Source organism: Mus caroli, chromosome 11 (assembly GCF_900094665.2).
Source record: "Mus caroli chromosome 11, CAROLI_EIJ_v1.1, whole genome shotgun sequence".
NCBI lineage: Eukaryota > Metazoa > Chordata > Mammalia > Rodentia > Muridae > Mus > Mus caroli.
In genome coordinates, this window is record NC_034580.1 from 70560255 (window position 1) to 70580021 (window position 19767).

At 49.3% G+C, this 19767-nt stretch overlaps 1 protein-coding gene across 1 annotated transcript; it reads left to right on the forward strand.

Annotated features, from left to right (window-relative positions):
• Positions 1-1762: 1762 nt before the first annotated feature.
• On the forward strand, positions 1763-19313 carry Inpp5k (inositol polyphosphate-5-phosphatase K). The gene is made up of 12 exons (XM_021177574.2): positions 1763-2128; positions 4028-4135; positions 4423-4531; positions 7895-8011; positions 8361-8536; positions 9096-9207; positions 9825-9934; positions 16092-16281; positions 17243-17380; positions 17650-17733; positions 17859-17963; positions 18112-19313. Exons 1-12 carry the CDS (start codon positions 2076-2078, stop codon positions 18169-18171), a joined length of 1362 nt encoding a protein of 453 aa, XP_021033233.1. The 5' UTR covers positions 1763-2075; the 3' UTR covers positions 18172-19313.
• The last annotated feature ends 454 nt before the right edge of the window (positions 19314-19767 follow it).

Consider the following 19767-nt stretch of genomic DNA (forward strand, 5'->3'; position numbering starts at 1 on the left):
TTTTTTTTTTAAGTCATGGACTTAAAATATTTTATTAGTTTCAGGAGAAAAACAACAGGGCAAGGAAACTGTAAATCTTGGCAACTGCCTGAAAGAAGTCTCCCTTTTGAGCAGCCACATGGTGACAAGGTTGGGTAGAAAGAATGAAAAAACCCAAAGCATCAGGAAGAGCATGCCTGGGCTTCAGAAATAAAGAAGAAAAAAAAATCATACTCTTGGGGCTGGAGAGATGGCTCAGCAGTTATGTACTGTTCCTTTAGAGGGCCCGAGTTCAATTCCTAGCACCGACATCTCAGTTTCCAACTGCCTATAACTCCAGCTCCAGGGGAATCTGATGCTTCAAGACTCCAGACACCTGCACTCTGGTGCACATGCCGGCGCGCACGTGTACACACGCACAATAAAAATAAAAAATCTTGTTTAAAGGCATGGTGCCACGGGGTTTTAATCCCAGCACTTGGAAGGCAGGTGGATCTTTTTGTGTTTGAGGCTAGCTTGGCCTAATGAGAATACTAGACCAGGTTTGTTAATTTCACTGCAAGTGGGCGAGATTAATGTGCACCACTGGCATGCTTAGTACCCAGAAAGGGGAAAGGGCAACTGGAATTAGAATGGTTATGGACCACCATGTGGGTGATGGGAATCAAACCCAACTTCAGTGGTCTGTAAGTGCTCTTAACTTCTGAGCCCTCTCCAGCACTTTCAGTTTTATTACTGTGTTTATGGCTACAAGTAGAAGTCAAACAACAACTTTGATTCTTGTCTTCCATCCAGGGGTAAAGCTCAGGTAGTTAAGACTTGGTAGTTGTCCCCTTGCCCTCCATTTTGAGAACAAATCACAGCACAGTTCTAATGCCCTGTAACTTTAAGGTAGCCCAAACTGGACTTAAACTTGGAGTAACCAGTTTCGGTGAGTTTTGGAAATAACATCACTACACCGGGTTCCAGAACATGTACTTTAAGTAGTGGAGCTTTTGTGGGTTCTTGAGGCATCACTGGGTAGCTGGTACTACAGTGTGCTAAAAAAGGTAGAAATCACTAACTTTGCTCGTATGGATTTCATGTTGTTAAAACTCCATTCCCTGAGAACCCCTGTCTCAAAACAACACTCCATTTCCCTGGGGGAAGTCATAACTGTAAAAACAACCCCATGCACTATCCCCCCCCCCCGCCCTCAAAAATTAAGACCCAGAGAGCTAAAGGAAATAATAAATCGAAGTGTCTGGCAAAGTAAACAGTCACCATGAATATACACTAAATAGCAACGGCTTGTTTTTCATTCACTGATAGCTCTCGGGAATCCTAAATTATTTTGCTTTGTATTCAGCAAAACTAGTTTCAAGTTGGGCGTGGTGGTGTAATCTCAGCTGAGGTCGGAGAATCAGCTTGGTCTGTATAACAAGCCCCAGTACTTACTAGCTAGACTTTCTCAAATGGGAAAACAACAAAATTCAAATGACGATCACCGAGTCACTTATATGAATGGAAGTGCTCTCTGACCCCTTTGAGGGCGCCAAGGAACATGAGAAATTATAGTGTGGGCGAGAGGCCGAACAGACTACAATGAGGTTCCCCATCCTGTCCACTCCCGGTTTCTGAGGGTGGGCAGGCGGCAGCAGCGAAGACCGTACGCCGCGGGACGATCACGAAGCAGCCAGAGTCCTCGAGCCACAGCAACTTCCGCCCTCAACGCTCCTCCCGCCTACGCCCTCGCGCAAAGCAGGCTGGGAATGCGGAGCCTAGGCGGCCCCGCCGCCGCCCACTCTCGCGTCGGGGCCGGCGGTACGGCGTCGGGGGTGGATGACATGTAGAGCCCGCCTCTCTGAGCCAGGCTCAGCTCCGCCTCTGGGCGGTTCGCTCTGCTGTAGAGCCCCGCCTCTGTCCTCCAACCGCACCCCAAAACCCTAGACATTTTGGATCCACCTCCTACGGAAGCCGAAGAGCAGTCCGAATCCGGAAGAAAAACAATCCGGAGGGAGCAGTGCTTGCTGCTGAGACCGGAGACCAAGGGCTGCTCCGGCTCGCACTAGCTGCAACGCGGAGACAGGAACACACCGGGTTACCGCGAGGGAATAATGTCGGCTGTGAGTCTGAGGAAGCCGAGCGCACCGAAAGGCTTTGCACTCAGGTGAGGACGCAGGTGTAGGCCGGTCGGTTCCTGGCGGTTAGCTGTCTTCAGCCCAGTCTGATTTGTGGGACTGGATTTCAAAACCACAGTGGGATCAAGGCTGCCCTAGTTTAGATACCTGAATTCTGTCAGGCCAGTACTGAAAGGGCTATGTTAGGATTGATGCACGCTCTAAACTTTGGCTGCCGAGTTGGTCACTGCAGATGCTCCCCAAGCAAGTGTCCAGTTGATTATTGGAGCAGACAGGGTTAGATTGCTAAGGACCAACATTTGGCCCTACAGTTGTAGATTAGAAGTTTTGTTCCTGTTTTTCAGCAGTACATCATGGGGTCTTCTTGATCGGGCTGTGATCTCTTGAAATCCGAGATCAGATTTAGATAAGATCCTTTAGCGAGGTAAAGCCTGGTCTCATGCCTGCTCTTTAATCACGAGGAACACTGCTAATCGTCCAATTGAGCATAATTCACGGTGCATGGATTTGTTACTAATCATCAAAATTGAGGATTGGGATGCCAAATCCCGAGTTTTATTTTTTATCCACTTAGAGTGAGTTCCTGGGAATACAAGGAGCCACTGAGTAAAAAAAAACCGGTTACCTGCCGGACAGCAGGGGGAGACTGTAAACAGACTAAATGACTGTCTCTCAGAGGGCTTGAGAGGAAGGTTTTTGTATTATTTTGTTTATATTCATAGGGAGAGGCGGGGAACTGCTTGAAGCTAACCAGGAATTTTTTTGTTTTGTTTTGTTTACAAGTCACGCTTTAAGAGCAGGCTCTGGTGGAGAAGGAAATGCTTAAACCAGCCTGCCCCCTCCCCTGTGTTTGGGTGGCTTTGCGGGATCTTGTGCTTCAGTGCCTCAGTATTCTTGGAACTCAGAGGTTTCATCTCTGTATAGTCTGAGCTCCTGCTTGCTCTGTCCTGGAGACAGTCTGGGCTTCTTGGAGTGTTGCTATAGCAACACCCTCACTGAAGGCCTCCCTAAGTCTTTGCTTTTCTGAACTTGTGATGGATGCGGTGGTATTTAAGAGCTGCTGATTATTTCTCCTGATACTGAGACTTGTGGAGAGCGGAGGTTGGAATGTTATGCTCCAACTGGCGACTTGTCCCAAGAGAGAGTAGACTCGTGAGACAGATAATAAGAAACCTGTTACTCAGAAATTTGTCCCTAGGCTCCGTGAAGGCCTTGGCAGGATTTGTTGTGCGCAAGGTAGGAGAGAGGAAGGGAATACACTGTCAGCCTCGTTCTTTCTGAGTTTCTGTTCTTGTGGCTCTGAAGCTCTGAGGCCATGCTCAGTCAACCTTCGAGTCCCTCTCGGTGCTCTTGGGAACCCATAGGTTGAGGAGTAAGCATGCAGAGTTGCTGACTGGGCCACAGAGGATGAGTGAGGTTTCTGTAGCTGGAGGAGCTGGTGGGCTAATAGGTTCCTGTCTCTCAAACACAATCATTCTTTCCTTCTGGCCAACGGCATTTGCTCTCCCTTTGGCAGCTCTGTGCCAGGTACTGCCAGCTATGGGGGACTGTAAACCTGCCTAGAAGAGCCACTTGGAGGGAGGGAAGAGATTCCTGCTTTCCAGGCATGAAAGGGAAGGTGAAAGCTGGGTAATCCACTGCTCCTTTTCCTCTTTCCTACCACATGATGCAGAAACAAGCTGGGCATAGTGAGATTAAGAACGTTAATCTCAGAATTTAGGAGGCAGAAGAAGGCTGATCTCCATAAGGAGTTTGAGGCCAGCCAGGGCTGCATAGTGAGACACAGCCTCAAAAGCACCCAACAAACAAACATGCAGACACATTTCCCATGATCACTGCAGAGGAAGCCTTACACATACCTAGGTCTTTGCCCCCTATCTGGAAAAATCTTAGCCTCCATCCCCTGTGACTTAACATCCTTTCCACAGCGTACATGTTGTGACATGGAATGTGGCCTCCGCAGCCCCCACTGTAGACCTCAGTGACCTACTTCAACTGAACAACCAAGACCTGAATCTGGACATATATATCATTGGGTAGGTGTCTGAAGGGCCCCTGCACCCCCGATCCCTGTAGAGGACTGATGTAACCTGTCCTCACTTGTGTTAGAGTCTGAAGGGGAAGGGCTTTCAGCCTCCTTGGGTCCAGTCTTGTGTTTCTTGTCCTGGGTCAGCAATGGTTATGGGTTGGAGGTCAACAGCCACACAACTAGGAAAGGGAGGCCTCTTGGTCTTCAGAACGCAGGCCTGAGAGTCTGATGATGGCTGTGGGAGAGTCAAGTGTCCTCCAGGCCAGGGGTGATCCTCTGCCTTGGAATGGTCAGTTTGCAGGAAATGAATTTTGGAATCATAAGCCTTCTTTCTGATGCTGCTTTTGAAGACCCATGGAGCAGTCTCTTCATGGATATGCTTTCCCCACTGAACTTTGTCAAGGTAAGTTAAGTTTCTGGGCAGTGGAGGAATGTGTTTCACCTGCGCTGACTCGAGTCGCTTGTCTGATGCGTTTCCCTTTTTCCCATGCAGCTAAGTGTTTGTCTGATGTACTCCTCTTTCTTCCACTCGGCTTTTCATGTTCTTTTCCATTCATCAAAAGGTTTAAAGCTCACACTACATTTGGCTGCCTGGAACGCCTGCCTGCCTCATGCTGTCCCAGTATACCTAAGTCTGAGCGATGAGTCCAGGGGTTAGCTTCACACCTAGATGTTTTCTTAGTGCTTATTCCTGGCCTACCCTCTGGTCTCTCCTTACTGCCCAGCATGAAATCTCTTGAGTGTAGCACTTGCTACAATTTACTGAGTGCTCACTTGGTGGTAAGCATTATCAATAAGCTCTCAGTGTGTGTTATTTTACAGTCTTAACTCTCAAGATAGAAATTCTTTACAAAGCCCAGAAATCACATGGACTCTCCAAGATCTGAATCTAAATCTTTCAAATCTGACTTGTGTTCTCAACTATCATATTTTATTGCTATGCCAGTGTATATGCTAAGACTGACAGGTAATCCCAGAGCTAACCTGCTGATATCACAGGGGACATGAATATCAAGTTCTGATGGGCTCAGAAGTTGGGCAAGGGGAAGACAGGTGTAGTGCAAAGTGGTTCTTAGTCTGAGGGACCAGTACACTTTGAGGACTCGTTAGATCATAGGAGAATGGCAGGAAGGTTTTAGGTCCCTGGGTTTTATTTCTGCCCCGTACTTACAAAGAATGAACCAACACCTAACCAGAGTCCCTAGTTAACAGCATCTTGGAAATACCAGAATTCTCCTTGCTCCCTTTCTAGGATGGGTTTTACTCTTCAGTTTTAATTCAGTTACCTAGTTTGCCTAGCGGTGCTGAAGCAAGAGCTTTGTGGTTCTGAGAAGGAGAAATGCAAGCCTTAGCTCTCCTGAGGCTACGCAATGTCAGCCTCGGAACAAACTGAGAAGTCTCTCAAAACTCATTCCTTCCAAGACTTCAAGACTCCTTGTGTCTTGACTAATTGGCAAGGGATTTGGTAGGGTGGAATGGAGCCACCCTGCCACTGAGCTCAACTTGTGTCAGGGGCACAACCCATACCACTCATGTGACCTAAACTGAGAGCTAGCCTAAGGGCTAGGCACACAAAGCATATGTCTCTCCTTTCCTTAGTTGAAATGGATGGGAGAACCCTAATTATAGCCAGTTCCTTGTGGGGATCTACCAGCTGTTTTGAATTCAGAGGACCCTCTTTGGTGCTCCAGTGTCTAGTCACCTCCTGCCAGGCCCTATAGCCCCTCCAATTTAGTTTCTTCACACTGGAACTTTCCCTGGAAGGCTCTGGCTTTTCTTCACAACCCCACCCATTCTCCCAGTTGCATACTCCCTGCCCTCCTCCCCTACTTCCTGCTGCTCTCACACTAAGTGGACTGGTCTCTGTGCCAAAGCCCAGTGGCCTGAACCTGCTGTGTTAGTTAGGATTAAATGTAACTCCACTCCTGAATGTTATCTCTTTCTTGGTTTCTGTCCTGACCCTGGGATTTGGTCCCTCATAATATAACCCTGCCCAGATTCCTATTGTCATAGATAGTTGTGAATGGGAAAAATAGAAAACTATCGCTCAGTAGTAGAGTACTTGTAATAGGCCTATATAGGTTCAAGTCCTGTTACAAAAACAAATAAGAAAAAATGTAAGAAGACTTAGGGTTGAGAGGAGGTTAGTACATGCATATATAGCAGCCCCAGAGACTCGGGCACTGGTGCCTCCCTTGTTCAGCGCTGAGTTTGGGGATCTCCCTACTTTGACTTTTTCGCAGTGCTGGAGCTGCTCTTGGACTTGGGGATCGGGTTTCATAATTCCTGGAAGGCACCAGTACAGCTCCACACCCGGAGATTTCCTTCTTGGCCTTTGCACCTCATGCTCCGGAAACAGCTACTGGAGCAGTGGACAGTCCAGCCCTGAGAGCGAGGGTCACTAAGGGTGGCCTTTTCCCACCCCACCTCTGCAGCCACTAGTAGTTGGCATTTTGGCAATCCCAAAACAGTCTTCCTGGTTCCCCTGCCACCCAGAGTCTCAGTTCTACATCAGCAAGTCAGGAACAGTGATTCCCGACAGCTGGGGGAAAGCTTAAGCCTTTGCATGGGTGTTAGCGACTGTCCCCGCTCCAGAGCCTGCGTCCTCAGGACTTACTTCCCTACTGTGTACATTGCCTTCGAGGACATCAGCCACAGCATCTGAAGTTACTGATGTTTTTGCAGCTGTGTCTCCTGTTTCACAGACTGGCCTTAAACTCCTTATCCTCCTGCCTCTACCTCTTGAGTGCTAGGATTACAGGCGTGTGCCATCATGCCTAACTTTCTAGTTATAGCACACACACATATCATTTTGATGGTACTGTTTCACTGGGCTAGAACATGTATAGAAGTCTTCAGATGCTGATCCAGCATAGAGCTCTGAATGGGTCCGCAGCATTCGGGATGGGTGTAGTTAGCAAGTGTAGAGTCAATGAATTCTTGTATTTGAGATTCAGAACAGCACCCTAAAAGCGTCTGTCTTGTTCTTGCTTATGTTGAAAAGTTTCTAAGCCAAAGTGGGTATGGGAGTACATACCTGTAATCCCAGCACTCAAGAGACTGAGGCAGGAGGATTGGCAGTTAAAGATCTACCTGGGACACTTAACAAGAGCCTGTATCAAAAAGTGGAGTAGGGTGGAGAGATGGCTCAGTGGGTTAGGAGTTCAGATCCCAGCACCCACATAGAAGCACTGTGAGGGAGTGAAGCGAGGAGGATCACTGGGCTTACTGGTCACCAGCCTAGCTCCAGGGTCAGTGAGGGACCCTGTTCCAAAGGAATAAGATGAAATCAGTAAAGCAGGACACCCAGTAACCTCCACAGTGCTCACCTGCACACAGATAGACACTGAACCAAAAACTACTGTCTTCACAGTATGTATGGCACACTGTTCTCCTGCTTCATCGATGAGAAGAGAGACTGAAAGATGTGGCAGTCTGCGGGACTCTTAGGGCAGCATGAGTGAGCGGAGCAGTTCAGTAGCCAGAGACTTGACTGGGAGAGGAGTGCCTTTCTAGTGGCGAGCTACCCTGGAAGCCTCTTCCCTTTCCTCCATCCCAGGACCATCAGCAGAAACTGAAACTACAGCCCCAGCATGCACTGTGTGCAGCTCAGAGTTAAAAAGGAAAAGGCTGAAACTGGGCCCCGTAGACTTTTGGGCAGGGCTTTGTATGTGGTTCCAGACTCTCTTAAACATCCCTAGTTGGGTTCAGCAGGGATGCAGTTGGCCTTCCCAGTTTAATAAATGACCTTTGCCCTCTAATACAGATCTCTCAAGTACGTATGCAGGGGCTTCTCTTACTGGTCTTTGCCAAGTACCAGCATTTGCCCTACATCCAGATCATCTCTACGAAATCCACCCCCACTGGCCTCTACGGGTACTGGGTAAGGACTGAGCTCTCTCTGAGACTTGAGCTAACAAGGGTTGATGCTTTGGAACTAAGCAAAACAAGGGAAGTTAACTGAGTCTGAATATTCTGTGTAGCCTAGGACCCTGCATACCCACCCCTATAACCCACCCCATACCCTGCCATCCCAGCAGGGCCTGGATATTCCTGAGATCCTAGATTTGGGTATTGAGCTTTGTACATGGAAGAATTAGCTGGGAAGCTGTGTGTCTATGGCTGAGACCCTGGGGGAGGTAAGAATGCCTCTCCTCAGACCCAGGATGGGGAAAGGGGTGTGTATACAATCCAGAGTCTCTCCCCACCCTTCTTCCCACCTTTTCTACCAGGGGAACAAAGGGGGAGTCAACGTCTGCCTGAAGCTTTATGGCTACTACGTCAGCATCATCAATTGCCACCTGCCTCCTCATATGTATAACAATGACCAGCGCCTGGAACACTTTGACCGAATCTTGGAGAGTCTGACTTTTGAGGGATATGATGTCCCCAACATCCTGGACCATGAGTGAGCCTGAAGCCACAAACTGTCATCCCTGCCCTCCCCCATGCCAGCCCAGGCTAGCATTGATTGAGTGTGCTCCCCTGCCAGTCAGTAGTGCTCCATCTCCCAGCCCTTTCCTGATGTCCTCATCTGCTGTACCACCCAGCATTGCCTGCCTGAAGTCTACCTTCCTCTGACCTCTCTGTCCTTCCTAGAAACCATGGACAACTGTAAACAACCCAGGTCAAAACCCTTGCGGTTCCTGAGTTTACCCCAGGGCTGTTTATTAGCTTGTCCTGATGGCCAGCTTGGGAGCAGAAGGCTAGAGCGTTCCCTGTTTGCCATGTGGCCATCTGGGAAAGCCCTTTAACTTAAACAATAGCACTGAAGCCAAGGACTGTCCTATTGGACCCAAGCATGCCATGGCCTTCCTCTGCTGCTCTCCCAGTGTCCTCGAGCCTAGCTTCTCACCTGCCCCCTCAGCCTTTCCCTCCTCAGCAGCTCCTGTGCCCAGCAGGCCTGTGCCTCTTCACTGACCTCTTCGCAGACCCTCAAGCTGCCCTCCTTTTTGTTTTTCCTGAAGCCTCATTCTGTGGTTTGGAGACATGAACTTTCGAATTGAGGACTTTGGGTTGCTCTTTGTGCAGGAGAGTATAACGAGGAAGTACTACACAGAGCTGTGGGAGAAAGATCAGGTATCGAGTGAGCAGAGGGTGTGTGTGTGTGTGTGTGTGTGTGTGTGTGTGTCTCAGTAATTGGAACCTATTATGGACATCTGGGAAATGTTCAGGAGCAACAGTGCTCAGATTGTCTGGGATCTGTTCTCCTTTGTCCATGGGTAGGAAGAATTGTCTAGCCAGGTTTTGCGTGAGGAGATGTGGCAGCCATATTGTTAGTGCTGATCTTCACGTAGAAAAACCATTGCTATGGTCAAGAATAGGGAGCCAGGCTGAGCAATGGTGGCACAAGCCTTTAATCCCAGCACTTGGGAAACTGAGGCAGGAGGTTTGTTTGACTTTGATGCCACCTTGGCTACATTGGTTCCACCCAAATCTAAGCTACAGTGTGAAATCCTAGCATCCCCCTAAAAAAAAGGCGGGGGGGGGCGGAGATGGAGATGAGCTTTGGCCAGCCCTGGCATAATAACATGCCTCAGCCTACAGAGGAAAGATAGCAGAGAAAATGGCAGACAGCTGCTTCCCCTGATCCTATAAAGTCCCATTTTCAGAAGATTGGAGCAGTGACAGAAAAGAGGGTGGGCTGACCTACTAAGTGAGGACTGAGGAGATGGGAACTGTGTCTGTACCTATAGCTCTTCATTGCCAAGAAACGTGACCAGCTGCTCCGCGAGTTCCAGGAAGGCCCGCTGCTCTTCCCACCCACCTACAAGTTTGACCGTCACTCCAACAACTATGACACCAGGTGAGGAAGGCATCGGTGCCTAGGAAGCTCTGCAAGCCTTACTATACCAGCCAGCCCTAGTAGCAGGGTGGAGGTTAGGGCATGCAACAGAGTAGAAATGTTAGAGAGGCAGGAGTGGAGCCTGTTGGCCATTTCTTCGGCACTGGCTGCAGGAGCTTCCCAGACTGAGAGAGGGAGGGAAGGCTGATATCGGCAAGAATGGAGTGTAGGAGAGAAGGTTATTGAAGGAGAGGGTATAGGGAAGGGCAGGGGCAGCCCTGACTTAGGAGGGAAGGCACCAAAGCATTCTGGGAACCCTTGCCTCTACTTCTCATTTTCTTTTTCCTTTTCTTTCTTTTTTTTTTTTTGGTTTTTCGAGACAGGGTTTCTCTGTATAGCCCTGGCTGTCCTGGAACTCACTTTGTAGACCAGGCTGGCCTCGAACTAAGAAATCCGCCTGCCTCTGCCTCCCAAGTGCTGGGATCAAAGGTGTGCATCTCCATGCCAGGTTCAAGATTTATTTATTTATTTGTTTGTTTATTTAATGTGTGTGAGTACACTGTAGCTGTCGTCTTCAGACATACCAGAAGAGGGCATCAGATCCCATTACAGATGGTTGTGAGCTACCATGTGGTTCTCAGCACCTCTGGAAGAGCAGTCCATGCTCTTAACTGCTGAGCCATCTCTCCAGCCCTTGCCTCTACTTCTCAAGGCCTTCTAGACATCACACAGGGGTGCAGAAAGTTTACTTAAGATAGTTACAAAGTTCCCCTGCAACCAACTCAGAATGAGTTAACTACTGTGTGAGGAGAAGAGAAATTCTGGGAAACCAGATGTGGTTTTGCACAGCTGTAATCCTTGCACTGGGGAGGTGCAGGCAAAGCCACCCTTCGCTACACAGCAGGTTCAAAGCCAATCAGGGATACATGAGACCCTGTCTTTAAAAAAACAAAACAAAACCACCCACTCAAAGGAAAGAAAGAAAGGAAAAAATTCCCAGAGAACAATACAGAGGGACAGAGGGTGCACGCAGGCTGCCCTCACACTGCCGTCCTTACCAGCTAGAAGATGGCCTAGCTCTGCTGCTGGTCTTCACGAAATGGGGATGATCACTATCCATAATTCATTCAGAATTGGCTGAGACCTTACATATGCTTAGCCCAGGTCTAGGTACCCAGCGAGCTTGGGTGACCTTACTGAAGAACTAAGAGCTGAGAAAGGGCCAGGCGACTACCGAAACCTGAGGCTTAAATGGAGAGCAAGCAGGTTCCCAATAAGTTTGGGGAGCTTAGCTAATATTATTGGGTGGAGAGATACCATCAGGGTGACCCAGACCCCTAGTAGTAAAAGGGGAAATAGGTATCTCCACAGCAGGCCAGGGCAAAAAGGTAGCAATGGGCTTCATGTGTGGGAATGGTTTGATAAAGCCTAAATGACCTTACTAATGAAGTGGGGAAAGAGTACACCATTTCAGGAATGTGGAGCAAGACAGGGATGGGACTGTGGCTAGGGCAGCTACACAAGAAAAGGCAATGCACTCTGCAGACAGAGAGCAGCCTGGCAACAGAGTAGGCTGGAAAATAGGGAAGAGGACAAGCTCTGGCTGGCTGAGGTGACTGTGGCTGTAGAGAGCAGCGTCTCCCTGCTCTCTACAGCCATTCACTGAACTTGAGCAGTAACATGGAACCTCGGAGGCCGCACCTCAAGACCCCAGTGTGCACTGAAGGTATAATTGGTAGCAAAGTAGTTGGTTAGCACATGCAAGGCCCTGGTTCAATCCTTAACAAGTAGGGTGCAATTCCCTTTGGGCACAGGATAGAGACTACCAGCAGAAGCTAAGTCCTGGCAAGCAGCTAAATCTGGGCTGGAGTTGGCAAGGTCTAACAGGGTAGCTAGGCTCATCGGTAGTAAGTAGAGGTCCCCTGGGAGCTTAGCTATGATAGGCTGGGCTCAGATATGCATCTCTGGACATGGTATGCTTTTCACCTATAGCACTTCATCTAAGCATAGCGCTAGGTCTGCAGCTCTGTGGGACAATGCCTGCCTAGCATGTATAAAGTCCTGAGTTGCTTCAGCAGAGGCCCCGCCCTTCCACTCATACACAGATAATTCATAGCCAGTCTTCCCAGCAGGAGCAAAAGGAGAGCATCAGGCAAAACAAAACACCACTAAGGATGATGGAGATCTTTATTGTTATATACTAGCTCGTTATGCCTGACAGTGAGCTCTTACCTTATGCCAGGCATTGTGCAGAAAGGTTTGCTCCATTTTTTTTTTTTTGGTTTGTTTTTTATTTTTGTTTCTGTTTTTCAAGACAGGGTTTCTCTGTGTAGCCCTGGCTGTCCTGAAACTCAGAAATCCGCCTGCCTCTGCCTCCCAAGTGTTAGGATTAAAGGCATGTGCCACCACTGCCCAGTAGTTTGCACCATTTAATTCTGCACATATATTTAATAGGCAGACAGTGCTGTTACTAACTTTGTATTTAAAAAGAGGGCTAGCCAGGCAGTGGTATCCCATGTCTTTAATCCCAGCACTCAGGAGGCAGAAGCAGATGAATCTCTGAGTTCGAGACCAGCCTGGTCTACAGAGTGAATTCCAAGGGCTACACAGAGAAACCCTGTTATGTAACCCAGGCTGGTCTGGAAGACATGATTCTTACGCTCCTGCCTCTCGGGTGGCTGGGATTATATTTTACTTGTATTTTTTGGTCTGTTTGTGTGAGTGTGTACGTATGTACCGAGGTCAGTGTCTCTTTTCATTGCTCTCCATCCTGTTTTGTTTTGTTTTATTTCCAAGACAGAGACTCTCTGTGTAGCCCTGGCTGTCCTGGAACTCATCCAGTCAACCTAGCTAGTCTGGAACTCAGATCTGCTGGCCTCTGCCTTCTGAGTGCTGGGCTTAAAGGTGTGTACACTAGGCTTGCTTACTTGTTTCCTTCCTTCCTTCCTTCCTTCCTTCCTTCCTTCCTTCCTTCCTTCCTTCCTNCCTCCCTCCCTCCCTCCCTCCCTCCCTCCCTCCCTCCCTGTCTTCCTTTCTTCCTTTCTTCCTTTCCTTTTCTAAGGCAGGGTCTCTTACTGAATCTGGCAGTCACCATTTGTCCGGTCATGGTCTTGCTGGTGGATGGGTTGCAGGAACTCACTGTCTCTGAGACACACACATCCCTGGGGTTACAGGCATGTACTTTAAAATGAGTGCTGAGAATCTACACTCTGGCCCTAGTCAGGAGTATTTCAGTCATGATGTCCACTATTCCTGCCTGGACATCCCTCTGTGTTTGGGCTGCAGAACCACTGAAAACAGCTCTGCAGTCAGACAGACGGGGGTTACGAGTCTTCCCGAATCACAAAGCTGCTTACTGCCTGGCTTGCCTGTCTCAAAAACTAGGAGATCTATGTAGTTTGCTGGTGGAACCATTATGTGTAAGGTACTAGGTTTGATACCTAGTGCTGCAAAATAAAAGAAACCTGTACCAGAGCATGCAACCTGGATCTAATTGATGTTCATCCCAAGTATAAGCACAGTGTCTAGCCTGTGTGTGTTTTTTTTAAAGATTTTATTTATTATTATATCTAAGTACACTGTAGGTATCTTCAGACACTCCAGAAGAGGGTGTCAGATCTCATTACGGATGGTTGTGAGCCACCATGTGGTTGCTGGGATTTGAACTCAGGACCTCTGGAAGAACAGTCAGTGCTCTTAACTGCTGAGCCATCTCTCCAGCCCTAGCCTATGTTTTAACTGGGAGCCTGAGAACAATATTCGAGCCAGACTAGCAAAGGGACCCACCAATGACAGGGAGTTAGCCAGTACCTTTCCAGAACTCAGTGAAATGCTAAAGGAAGCTGGCAGCCAGAGACAGGAGGGAGTGTCAATTAGACTTGTCAAGGGGAGGTTTGTTGGTCTGTTGGTTTTTGCAAGGGGTTGAACTCAGTGTCCCACATGTACTAGGCAAGTCTTCTGCCTCAGCTATACATACACCTCAGGAGAGTCCACCGAAGGAGGCAGCCATGTTGGTAGACAGGAAGGGCAGGCTCTTTAGTCCTCCAGCAGCACGGATGAGTAGCACTGTGGGTGGGGTGGGAACAAGACCCTAGCCTGTGTAGCTGTCCTGAGCGACTGTAGGTGATTTATGTCTAGCTAGACAAAGTGAGTGTGGATGATTTGTGTGCAGAACCCAGAGTGCAGTTTTCATTATCCATGCAGTGTCCCTGAGCCAAGATGTAATGAGAACCGAAGTCAGCTCCATTACAGGGAGAGTGGAGGAGCTGAGGGCAGGGCGGGGAATCCTGTTAGAGTCAGGGATTGCACCAGGTGTTGTTACAGTAGCCATTGTGGATGCAGACTGGGCAGGTTGAGCAGAGGATATTATGATCAAAGCCAGTCACGACTTGTGTCATGGACACATTAAGTGCCTGACCAGTTAACCACGCTCCAGAGTTCAATGAGGCACTTAAAAGCTGTCCATCGGGAGCTTAAGTACAAAGTACTCTCAACACAGACACTGAGTATGAAGTATCTTGTGCCTTGGCTCCTCTGGGGTCATAGATTGCCTCTGCCTGGGGGGTTGGTTGGTTGGTTGGTTTGGTTTTTGTTTGTTTTAGAATCTAGAGAATCTTGCAGTTTTTGACTTTAGTTTTCTGAAAGGGAAGGCGTGTTCATTCATTTGGGAAACAGTTATGTTGAAACCATCATCCAGCTAAGCCTACCTGGGGTTGGTGACAGCTGCTGAGTTGATGAGTGTAGACAGCTCCCGCTGCTCTGAAGGGAGCTAGCAGGTTCACAGAGGTAGGGGCAGAGGGAAACACAGGGAAAGCACGTGGGTTCTGTGCAAGCACAAGCCGTGGACCAACACCCAGCTCCCACCAGAACAGAGCAGCCAGTCTCAGCTTAAGAAAAAATGTGACTTGTAAGACAGGACCATGGGGCTGGAGAGACTGCTCACAGAGTTTCAGCACTTGTTACATCTGCAGGGGACCCAGGTTCAGTTCCCACACAGCAGCTCATAACCATCTATCACTCTAGTTCCAGAGAATCTGACACCTTTGGCTTCTTTGGGCACCGTGTGCACGTGGTACATAAACTTACATGCAGGCAACACCCATATACATAAAATAAAAATGAATAAATCTTTTCGAAAAGATGAAAGACAGCACCATTGGAAAGATTGGGGCAGTCAATAAGACAGGTGTCACAAGGCCAGTGATCTGGCCTCCACCAGGGGCCAGCCTGCCTCCACCCTCCTTAGCACTGTGCTTACTTAGTTTTGAATTTTACAAGGATTTTCATTCAGGCCCTCTTGCATACATGGTAAGCTCTTTCTGATGACATTTGAGAACAAAGAATCGCAGTGAGAGTTGGGAAATAGGGCAGGTGATATAGTGCTTGCCTGGTATTTACAGAAGCAGGGGGATCGCCAGCACCACACTAGCTGGCCATGGTAGCACACACCCGTACCCTGATGAAGGCAGGCAGACGAGACGTTCAGAGTCTTCCTCCTGTATGTGGAGAGTTTGAGGCCGGCCTGGACCGCAGGCACTCCTGTCTAACCACACTGACCGAGTTCTACAGACAGCTTGTTTTAGGCAGAGGCCTATTCTAGATCCAGAGGCAGTTCTGCTCACCTAGTCTTCTTAGCAGCCCTGTGAGGTAACAACTGTTCTCATCTCATTGCGCAGCTGAGGAAGCTGGAGCCTTAGAGGGTTAGTGTGGTGGTTAGGAGCACGTGCTCTGCGATCATGCTGCTTGCTTGGCCTGGAGTCCTGGATGCACCACTGAGTAACACTGTGGCTTTGGGAAATCCCTCCCCTTGTAAAGCTCAGTCTCCTCCAGTAAAGGGTGGGTGGTGACCCTCCTAACCACAGGCCTGTGGCCAGCACGCCCCAAATTCAAGTCTGGGTCTCTGCATCTTCAAAACCCAGCCTAGGCTCTGTTCTGTTCTGTTTTGTTTTGTTCTTTAAGAAGTGCCTTGAATGGAATGTTCCTAAGTCACAGCTTAATTCATAAACTCCTGGGCTTAGCAGAGGCTCTGCAGTTGATTGCTGCTGCTTCTGTTGGATACTTTGACCTGCCAGTGGACCAGAAGTCTTCAAGTGCTGGTAGACCCTGAAGCACACACTCGGAGGCACTCTCCTGCTCTCCTGCCAACCCCCTTTCTTCCCATTCTTTTCCCTATCCTAAGTGAGAAAAAGCGCAAGCCTGCGTGGACTGACCGCATCCTGTGGAGGCTGAAGCGGCAACCGTCCCAGGCCAGCCCCTTGGCCTCCAGTGTACCAACCTCCTATTTCTTGCTGACACTGAAGAACTACGTCAGCCACATGGCATACAGCATCAGTGACCATAAGCCTGTCACTGGCACCTTTGACTTGGAGGTGAACTTCTGGACTTCCCAAAACCTGGCAGAGGGCTAGCTGTGCTGGCCAAACTGCCAGGCCCTCTGGGCTGGGTGGTAAAGTCGGGCAGTGTCCAGGGGACACCTGTAGGAGAGCGTGATTGTCTTTCCTCCCGGGTCAGGTATCCCAGCGCTTCTCAGGAGCTGTTGATGGCTCTTCCTGTCAACGTGTTGAGGCCCCTTGTGAATAGGCTTCTGTTTCCTCTTGGTTTCCCCTGGAGGTTAATGAGTTCCATCATGCTTATTACCTACTGTGTGAAGTAGAACTTCCCTTTGTCCTAATTGTATCTAGATCGAGTTGCAGAGGGAGCTCTGCCCATCCTTTAAAGCTTGCCACCTAATAACAGTGCACTGTTGGCCACACTAAACTGCCTCTCCTCTCAGCTCCCACACTGGCCCTTCCAGAGTTCTCTAGCTCATCTCACCAGAGCCTTACCCCATGAAACTGGATTGGGGCCTTTGAGGCAGAAACCTCGGAAGAGAGTGGCTGTCAATCCTCTTTTCTTTCTTTCTTTCTCTTTTTTAATATATGTAAGTACACTGTCACTGTCTTCTGACACACCAGAAGAGGGCATCAGATTCTATTAAAGATGGTTGTGAGCCACCATGTGGTTGCTGGGAATTGAACTCAGGACCTCTGGAAGAGCAGCTAGTGCTCTTAACTCTCTCTCCACCCATCCCCCGGACCTCTTTTCTTAAACCGGGTCCCTTCCTCCATATTCATGCACACCCTCAGTTCTGGGCTCTGTGCTATTTACCTGGTTCTAGACCCCATTCCCCTGGCAGGACAAGCTGCCCCTTTCCAACTGTCCAGCTAGAGTAGCCTAGCAAAGTGCTGTGCCCACTGCTCTGGTGTCCCTGTTCCCCCTACCATGTTAGCAGAGCACAGTAAGGAATAGTTGCCTTAAGGATTTCAGCCTACCACCTACCCTTGTGTACAGCTGAACCCACTGATGTCTGTCCCACTGATCACTATGATGCCTGAACACCTGTGGACCATGGAGAACGACATGATGATCAGCTACACCTCCACCCCAGAGTTCCTCAGCAGCTCCTGGGACTGGATCGGACTATACAAGGTGATGAAGCAGGCAAGGCAGGGAGTCCATTATCCCCTGGTTTGTCCATCACTGGGGCACACAGGAGCTGGCCAGAGATAACTGAAGAGCTTACCCTTGTTCACCCCAGGGACCCTGTCCAACTTAGGGCCCGTCAGCAAAGAGAAGACTTAGTGTTAAGACCAGCCCTGGCAATAAGATCTGCCCCTTACAGATCTTCTCCTTAGGATCTTTCTGTAGCTCCCATACCCTCTTCAACCACTGACTGCCTGCCTGATTCCCACTCACAGGTGGGGATGCGTCACATTAATGACTATGTAGCCTATGTCTGGGTCGGCGACAACCAAGTCTCCTATGGTAACAACCCAAACCAGGTACATCTCCGACATGCAGAATTGCCTAAACGTTTTTGTCTTCTGGAAGGAAGAAAGTGGATAATTTAACACTATTCTGGGAAGGGCCCAGGGCCCGAGAACTGACCTCATTCCTGTTGCCTCAGGTGTATATCAACATCAGTGCTATCCCTGACACTGAGGATCAGTTTCTTCTCTGTTACTATAGCAACAACCTGCACTCTGTAGTGGGGATAAGTCAACCCTTCAAGGTAAGGGGTTGCTGTTGGGAGAGGGGGAAGGTGACTCTGAAGGATCTGGGAGGCACACTGTGCCTGTGGAGTTGGGTGGTGAGTGGGGCATTAGGAAAGTAGAGAAGAACTCTGTTCACATCTTCTGCTACGTGTTCTACCCCTGCAGATCCCGATTCGCTCCTTTTTGAGAGAGGACACACTGTATGAGCCTGAGCCACAGATCTGAGCCCAGATGGGAGTGAATGAATCCAGGGCGGAGGCTAGAGCTGGAAGCCAGCTCTGCTTCAGCACTGCCAGCAGCGCTGGGTCTGGCCCAGCCCCTGAGGAGGCTCCTGACTATCCTCCAGTTCCCCACCTCCCAGGGGAGCTCAGCTAGACTCCTCTGCTCTCTCCAGGCCAGAGGAACTGGCCCTTTAATACAGGTTCTTGTTACAGAGATGTGATTGAAACAGAGTAGTGTGTCAATGGTGAAGACTTGGAGACGGTCCACTGCATATAGACTTGCTTGCTTCCACTAGCTTGCATGCCATTTCTTTTTTCTCCCTTTCATCCACACATAAACACTCCCTCTCACATTCAAGCAGTCGTGCCAGGCACATGCCCTATCTGGCACAGGCCTGCATTCCTATCACACCACCCTGGGCCTCAGGCTGCCTGGGAGGGGGATGTTCACATTTGTACAGGCCCTGTAAGTTGGGTGGCACGAACAGCACTGGGTTCCAAATTCTTGGCATCTCATGGTTTGTCCCCACGGGGATGAGCAGAGGCTCTGAGATCCCTGCTTCCAGCTGAAGCACTGTGACAGTAGTGTAATGTCCGTCTCTACTCTGGAGAGTAGAATCTGACCAGGAAGTTCTAGGGCCTAAGGTTAGCCTTCTGCAGGTGAGTGCAGCCGCATGTCCTGAGAGTGGCCAGGTGGAGGAGGAGCCAGAGCCACCATCCTCTAGGGTGGTCTTCAGATCACCATCATGCTCATCTTCACTGGCAAAGCACTGCTCCTCCCTCTGGGCCCTGCTGGGACCTAGAAGTGGGAAGCAGCAGAGGAGCTAGGTGCAAGACATTTTGAAGGACCTAGCGGCAAGAAGAAGCCTCTGCACTCTCCGGGTGCCATGTGGATATGGCCTGTCCCTGTTCCTGCCAACAGTGACTCAGTGCCTCTTCTCCCAGGAGAAGACACCTCAGGGAGTCTTGCCCTGTAATGCTCACGTCCATCCTGTCTAAGAGTCACTCCAGTTGCTCCAGGGTCTGTATTCTATCTTGGGAGCCACCGGGTGTTAAGAATAAGCCCCCAGGCTTCTAGTGAGCTGTGGCTGTCTGTTCTCTGTGTGTTGTCATATTGGAGGTTAATTATAAATATGGCTTTTATGCTCTCGTGTGACTCCTTTGATGGGCAAAAGGACCAGAGTATGGGAATGGTGCCTAGAGACTGGACTTGCATCTATGATCCATCCTACCCAACCTTACCCACAGGGGTCTCAGTTGTCTAGAAAATGCAAATGATACCTGTTGACAAGTCACTAAGAGAACTATTGCTAAGACTAAAACCCTTCCAAACCACCACCAGCATTGCTATTCTGATTCACGAAGCCCTGAGGCTGGCTCTAGGGGCCAGCGCCCTTAAAACTTCTCCACAAACTCACTTCCTACCCTTCCTACACTTAGAAACACAACTGTGCTGGTGTCCCGATGCAGGATCCCTCCTGAACTGGGAAGGGTGAGTTCAGCTGTGATTGAGAGGCGGAAAAAGGAAGGGGATTGCTCTCCCTCTTAGGCCCCAGTCAGGATATGGCTGTTCTGGGCCCACCCCTGACCCGTTGGGTGG

Excerpts from the sequence above, each read along its gene's own strand:
- Inpp5k (XM_021177574.2), top strand. The coding sequence starts at position 2,076 with ATGTCGGCTGTGAGTCTGAGGAAGCCGAGCGCACCGAAAGGCTTTGCA. Across the intron at positions 2,129-4,027 it reads CCGAAAGGCTTTGCACTCAG|CGTACATGTTGTGACATGGA; the intron begins GTGAGGACGCAG and ends TCCTTTCCACAG. Across the intron at positions 17,964-18,111 it reads GGATAAGTCAACCCTTCAAG|ATCCCGATTCGCTCCTTTTT; the intron begins GTAAGGGGTTGC and ends CTACCCCTGCAG.